This window comes from Pocillopora verrucosa, chromosome 3 (assembly GCF_036669915.1).
Source record: "Pocillopora verrucosa isolate sample1 chromosome 3, ASM3666991v2, whole genome shotgun sequence".
Classification (NCBI taxonomy): domain Eukaryota; kingdom Metazoa; phylum Cnidaria; class Anthozoa; order Scleractinia; family Pocilloporidae; genus Pocillopora; species Pocillopora verrucosa.
The window spans coordinates 22,814,337-22,821,414 of record NC_089314.1 but is presented as its reverse complement, the minus strand read 5'-3'; the positions used below and the strand labels follow the sequence as shown (position 1 = coordinate 22,821,414).

The 7,078-nt window shown below is 39.1% G+C and overlaps 1 protein-coding gene across 7 annotated transcripts; it reads right to left on the bottom strand.

Annotated features, from left to right (window-relative positions):
• Positions 1-395: 395 nt before the first annotated feature.
• LOC131771866 (Golgi-associated plant pathogenesis-related protein 1) lies at positions 396-6,068 on the bottom strand. 7 transcript variants are annotated; one of them, XM_066164334.1, is made up of 7 exons: positions 5,924-6,068; positions 5,022-5,108; positions 4,868-4,923; positions 4,206-4,266; positions 3,638-3,856; positions 2,348-2,591; positions 396-862 (listed from the first exon to the last, which is right to left on the bottom strand). In XM_066164334.1, exons 4-7 carry the CDS (start codon positions 4,249-4,251, stop codon positions 448-450), a joined length of 924 nt encoding a protein of 307 aa, XP_066020431.1. In that variant the 5' UTR covers positions 4,252-4,266; positions 4,868-4,923; positions 5,022-5,108; positions 5,924-6,068; the 3' UTR covers positions 396-447. The 7 variants fall into 7 exon arrangements, with proteins under 7 accessions (XP_066020431.1, XP_066020434.1, XP_066020432.1 ...); XM_066164337.1 differs by lacking the exon at positions 4,868-4,923; XM_066164335.1 differs by lacking the exon at positions 5,022-5,108.
• Positions 6,069-7,078: the final 1,010 nt, after the last annotated feature.

The window sequence follows — 7,078 nt, the reverse complement described above, 5'->3', positions numbered from 1 at the left end:
TCAGTTGTTAACATTAAATTACCTGCTATACTCTCCCACGGACGCAGCTACCCCCTTTGTTCATTCCCATAAGAGGTGACTCGAATACGAACTGATAACCAGAGTTGAATGAACCAATCAGAACATCCGGAAATGAAGTTTGATAACGTTTCCGGTGCGGTGCGAAAAACCCACATCTTGGTAAAAATGTAGACTTCAAACCTTCCCACCAACAGTTTGCTTATATTTCCAGGTTTTTAAAAGATAAACTCGGCCACATTTCTGAATGTTGGAGTTTTTAAAAGATTACATTAAGCAACTGAAATGAACAGAGTGAGACAGCGGTGTTTGGTGGTCCTATCTTTTAATTAACTGTTTAATAATCATGGCAATTACTAAATATCAATTTATATATATATATATATATTTTTTTTTTTTTTATTTTGAATTTTTTTTTCACAGAGAGACTCATTTATTGTGCTTGTGCGAAACAGTTGTTTTCTTCTTGCTATTCAATAACTCAACCGGCTGGGCACGACTCTCAGCTAGTCCCGTTTTGAAAGTCGGAACTTTGGTTCCATTCACCTTCACTGCTTTCCCATTCTTGTCAAAGAACCATCGATTTTTTCTTGGAATTGATGCACAGTAGCTGCCTTTATCAAAGGAACCTTTCACCACATTTTGGGCAAAGTCCCCCATCATGTTTCCAGCTGGTTTATATCTGCCCACAATATATGCACATTTCATTCCTCGCATTGTACCCTCTGCCCGTCCGATTCCAAGAACTGTACTGCCTTTCCAAACTACCTGTGTAAAATGGCCTGTTCCACCAGAGTAGGAAGCCCTGCCAAAATTATATCCCGGATCACAGACCTCGTTGTACCTGGAAAACAATGAGACTAAAGAGAGAGAACACAAAAATAGAGCAAAAGAAAAATCAGCTGTCATAACATTAATTGACTGCTTTGGCTTCACACACCACGAAACACACGGCGGAGAGTATCGTTCATCATTAGCAACCTTAGGTGTTCCGATTTCGTAAAATTGCCCTCACAGTTTTAATTCAAGCAATTCCACCCCTGCGTCAAGTTTTCTAATATCTATAATAGTTTTGTAGACATGGGTTTCACATATATTTCACCACCCTCTTTACGCCGTTTGTTAGCTCGTATCATTTTCGTGACCGGTTTTTTCATGGAACCTGTACCGACTGAAGATTTCAATAGATTCCGTGCTTTATTCGGGCACTAAATTCGTGCTAAGGCAGCTCATCTGGCGAGTTTAGCATCACCATTGATGTTTTGGGTCGACTTTTGGCTCGACTATTCTCCTGTTTGTTGTGGGAATTTGGTGTTGGATCACTTAATAATCCCCTACTAATTTACTCTCATGAGTTTTCTGCTTAAATCTGTTATGGGAAATTCTGTCCTGGTTACTCAAGAAAAGGAAGTGTGCCAGAAAGGTTTTGATTTCGGCGATGCTTTTCTAACTAATGAAGATGTCACGATCGATTCCCGTAAGCATATAACAAGGTATTAGGTTATTAACCGCAACATGAAGTGGCACCAATGAGGGCTACATAAAAAGACTGGATTGAACGTCAGTGGTATGGACCGCTTGGGTTGTGTGCGGGCCGCTATTGCAGAGTGCCAAATATATTCGATATCTGTTTCAGATGTCTTGTTTGGAAGGATGGTTGCTCCTTAGTATTTCGAATCAGATCATTCAGAAATAGTCAGGGTTACTACACCTTATTTCTAAGAAAATAATTTTAACTAGATTAGTGGAAGTAGGCCTAATGCATTTTTACGGTGCAATATCCAATTCCACCCTCTACGCCTCACTCTCAAGGCGCGAACTGGTGAAATGTAATTCAAAAATAAAAATATTCCCAAAACACTGAAATAAAAAATAACTGATTACCATCATCGTTACTTTCTCTATTTATGGGGAGTAGGACCAAAAATCAAAGGAACACCCACAAGCGAACGATAAGAACTTAGCAAAGACTCGGGAAGAATGTAGTGAAAGCGAGGTTTGGGAGTAAATAGTCCCTTTCACAGTTGCGTGTTTGGTTGCCGAGCCTTCGAAGAGGAGTGAGGCTAAGGGTAACCTGGTTATGATACAAACCTTGCTGCTTTTCGAAAGTAAATTACTTTGTTATCAATCTGACTAGATACTGCTCTCTATCACAACAAGGTCACTTTCAGCCTCACTGCAAATCAAAAGCTTAGCAACTAAGTATACAACTGTAAAAGAAATGACATCATTGTATTGGGTAGCCTCGTGAGCCTATTCTCAAAGGCCAAAGTTGAATACTACACCTAATCGAATTTCTGCGCTACAAGAAAGCGAAATTTAACCTCACCAATTTGTCACGGCTTCCTCTACGGTTTGTGGAGCGTTTGATGAACATCCCATGGAAAGATTCTCTCCCTGCCCTTCTCTCTCTCCTTTCGACGAATGCTGTAGAGTACCCATATCTACAAGCTTCTGAGCGTACTGTTTCGCCTGATCACACATATCTCTGTCCAGTGTCATAGCAGGAGCTTCATGTACTTGTCGGAATTCATTGTGCTTTGCTAAACCCATTTGTTCTTCCTCAGTAAACACTGAAAGAAAATAGGCAAAGTGAGGGCAAATAGTCATTTGTTTTTAAAGGCTTATACCTTTGGAATCATTATCAAAGGACACCTTGAAGGATCTTCTTCAAAAGGAGAGTTAAGATTTATAAATATAACTGAACAAAACTAGCAGCGGGGGTTGGCATTGGGCAGACGTTTCAGCTTGGAAGAGAGAGAGAGAGAGAGAGAGAGAGAGAGAGAGAGAGAGAGAGAGAGAGAGAGAGAGAGAGAGAGAGAGAGAGAGAGATGTTTGTTAAGAAAGAATCGATGCTATACCCAGTGAAGGGCCATGCAAAAGCATTTGTCGCCCTTTTTATAAGTAGAACATTTTAAATTAGGTCGTATGGTTTTATTCTCAAGCTCGCGTAAACTTGCCCCTGAGCAACAAATGTTAACATGAGGACAACTGATAGAAACAATTTCTAATTCTGCTATTCAAGAGAAGGACTCAGCTCTCCCAGTTGTGCAGTCTGAGGCTGAGATTGTGATGTAGCCTGAAACTGCTTTGACAAGTCACATCTAGGATAAAATATCGTATAGTATGTTTGTCGTGCTATGTTGTGAGATGTTATCTCATACAAAATTTCGCCTTGTTAGATCATGTTAAGTAAATGAAGTATGTCCAGTTTTCATTAACTACAGAAAGAAAATGAAAGAAGGTTTTAAGGTCCAAGTGAGCATTCATGCGGCATACTTCCCCCTGCTCCCGGTAGTTCTATTCTACAGAAGAGAAATGAAAGAGGGTTTTAAGGTCAGAACTAAGCACTGATGTAGCATACCTTCCCCTGCTCCCGGAATTTCTGCTATACAGAAATGAAATGAAAGAAGATTTTAAAGTCGAAACTAAGCATTGATGTAGCATGCCTCCCCCTACGCCTGGCATTTCTGCTATACGGCAATGAAATGAAAGACGATTTCAACGTCGAAACTAAGCATTGATGTAACATACTTCCCCCTGCTCCAAGTAGTTCTATTATTAAGAAATGAAATGAAAGAAGACTTGAAGGTCAGAACTAAGCATTGATGTAGCATACTTCCCCCTGTTCCTGCTGTTGGTGCCCCAGTAATTGGAGCTGCTCCCGGAACTCCCGTGGCTCCCGTTGGACTTGTTGTCGGACTCGCCCCCGTTAGACCTCCTATCGGACTCTCCCCAGTTCCTGCGATCTGAATTTGAAGGTTTAAATTGATTTTTCCATTTTTCTCCGCTGTTCCAGAACCAGAAAGCTTAAAATTTTGAGAATTCTGGAATACATCTGCGACAAGAAATCAGGAAGGCTTATTGATAAGACTGGAAAATATATTTTTATCTCGAGCAACGGCCTCAAAATATTTCCGGATCTATTGGTTTTCTAAAACTGTAGCCTTATTTAGATTTTGTTTTAGTAACCTCTCCTATAGATTTCCTACTTTATTTTGTTTCCGATAAATAAAACTACCCCCCTTGCAGCGGACTGACATATTATCGTCAACATATTATCGTCCTCTGAGACGCCCCTTTCGACCGCGTTGTAATTGACATGCGGTATAGTTAAAAATCGATTAGTTACATAAAAGAAAATAGCCAAATTTAAACTTCATTGATCAAAAAGGAATCTCCTTTACCTCCATCGACTGCTACAATGGCAAGCAAGAGATAACAAAGCCACATTCTTTAAAGGAAATCCTGCAGGAAAAAAAAGTAAAGAAAAGATGAAAAGGAGATATCTTATATTGAAGATCTGTTTTAGATAATCAAATCACTAACGTGAAATTCTTATTCTGGTAGTTTTCAATTTGAATGAATCGAGAAATGACTCCGTACTAGTATTAATGTTTGAAATTTTTTATCATGTATCCCTGCTGGAGAAATACCAAAAATTAACAAGTTAATCTCTGGCAAGTGATGTCTAAAACTTCCAAACCAACCGATAAACAAACAAACAGAAAAAAACCAAAGGTCTCCACGGTCTCAACAGATGACAATGGTAACTAGTTAATTAACTGATTTTAGAGTATATTCGTTAAACATTCCCGAAGTTTTTCCGTTTTTAAGTTCTTTCTGTTTTTTAAAAATCAAAGTTTAAAACTTGAATTTTTTCTGCAGATATTACTACACATCTCGCATTCGATTCGTTAGGAAACACTGACCAGTTACATCTTAGATATGTTTCATATATTTCACATCATTTTTAACCAGTTATGATTTTATCTTAAACACAGGTAAAAAGAAATGAGGTGAATGTGTCCAATGTTAAAACAACATTAACGTTCTTCAAATCTCTTACCAAAAGCTTGTCGAGTTTTGGAGACGGATTGTGCCAGAGGTGATGGATGATGTTTGCTTTGTCAAGTAGTAAAATGAAATAATGTCCTTGGGTCAATAACTGTATTCCTCAGTTTACCGTGAAGAAAGGTTATTGGCTTATTCTGGACAATTACCTGTTTCTTTGTAACGATTGAAAAGTCAGCTTTTTGCGTTTTGGTAAGTTTTAGAGTGGCAAGGTGACCTTTACACTTTGACGTAATCTGAAACGTTAATAATTTCAAATGTAAATTTTGAGTGAAAACCCACATTTTTAGAAACTCTTTCGTTTTGTACTGTATTTGGTAATCAGTTAATACTGAGATCACACATGAATCAAAGAAAGATTTCATCTGATTTTTTAAAGTTAACCAAGCCAATTTAATAGCCGTCTTCATCAAGCAATTTGTTGAAATGGTTTCTGAGCAACTTCTTCGTAAATGTTTTAGGGGTGTCATCTATCAGCTGACTGGCGACAGTTCTTTTGTAAACCTATTGATTGCCTTTTTTTTCTCGAAAAACTACTAAAAACAACTTTCGAAGACTATTAAAACAATAGACCGCTCTCTCCATCAATTTACCTGGGTAATAACCCATACAGGATGTTGGGAGAACACTCGAAGTGTTTTAAAATCACTCGCCTCCGGCAAGCAATTTACGAACTTTTCTCGTGTTCTCCCAGCATTCCAAATGTGTCATTACGCCGGTTAACTAATCGAAAGAGCGCGGGTTAATGCCTTTTTAAGATAACTCAAAATATATCAATTTTCTATGGGTTTATCAAAGTTATAAATGAAAGCAGGTAATTTAGTGTTAACAACTGGGTTGAAAACGTAAATTAGCCACCGTAAAGGGTAAAAAAGCTGACGTTTCGAGCGTTAGCCCTTCGTCAGAGCGATTGACGAAGGGCTAACGCTCGAAACGTCAGCTTTTTTACCCTTTACCGTGGCTAATTTACGTTTTCAATCCAGTTGTTAACACTAAATTACCTGCTATACTCTCCCACCGACGCAGCACCACAGTTTCTTTAGAAACTTACCCCTTTATAAATGAAAGGTTTTTGACGAATCAGGTCACTCGTAATACATAGATTTAGCCGAGCCTAAAAGTGGAGCTCACATTTCTTTTCCCGCACGTCTCAAGGGCACAACGTCTTGCCCCGGCCAGGACTAGAACCCGGATCGTCCGACTCGGAGCCCAGTGCACTAACCACTGGACTAGTGGACAAAGCCGTGGCGTTGGCGTGCCCGCGGTACAGTTGACCGCGCATGTTAAAAGTAGCACCTTGAACGGTCGTACGGTCGTACATCCAAATTTTTTCGGCTTGATGGGTTACTACTATTTTGTATAATTATGGCACTACGCTCTGCGAGCTCCGGATGGATTTTTATAATCATATTTATATAACCTGTAATCTTAGTGAAGTGCGGGAATGGTGTGTTATTTTAAGAGAACTGAAAAAAAATTATTGTCAGGCGATGTGAATCACTTGACTTTATTGTACTTTTCTCGTGTGAACTGATTAGTAGACCCATAGAAACTCCTCACGTGTAACCCACCCACATTTTCCTCTCTTGAAGAATTGTTACAGTACTTCCCAGTCTCCTGTCTCTTTATCACGTGTCTTACCACTTCAAATCTGACTTGGATTGAAAACTTTGTATTTTTTGAAGGGAAGGAATGAAAGGGATTGCACAGTATTAACACTCCCACCCTAGGTGAGCAGTCGAATAGAAAAGATGTCGTGGGTAGGAGATAGTCTAAGGTTAGAAGTGTAATCATGCTAGTTAATCGGTAAAGAGCAACATGAGATCATTCGTGTCTCGTTTAAAAGAAGAGTCTACGACACCTCATCTATTGATAAGTCTTTCGAAACCTCATCAATTGATAAGTCTTTATCTGAAAAAAGGGGGTAAGTTTCTTAAGAAACTGGTTCTGCGTCAGTGGGAGAGTATAACAGGGTAATTTAGTATCATCAACTGAGTCGATAACGTAAATTGGCCACCTTTAAAAGTTTCAAAGCTGACATTTTGAGCGCCGGTTAGCCCTTCGTCAGAACTACTGTAAAATTGTGTGTGTCTAGAGCTGCGCTAGTGGTGGGATTATGGTGACGAGAAAACAAGAATAAATTAGTTGAATGAAAAGCACTCGTTAATACCGTGGGGATTAAGAGTGCCAATTTGAAAGATAAATT

Bases quoted from the DNA above. Each gene is read 5' to 3' on its own strand.
- LOC131771866 (XM_066164334.1), bottom strand. From the start codon at position 4,251: ATGTGGCTTTGTTATCTCTTGCTTGCCATTGTAGCAGTCGATGGAG. The intron at 3,857-4,205 runs GTAAAGGAGATT...TTCTTGTCGCAG, and splicing joins CATTGTAGCAGTCGATGGAG to ATGTATTCCAGAATTCTCAA. The intron at 863-2,347 runs GTGAGGTTAAAT...ATTGTTTTCCAG, and splicing joins GAGGAAGCCGTGACAAATTG to GTACAACGAGGTCTGTGATC.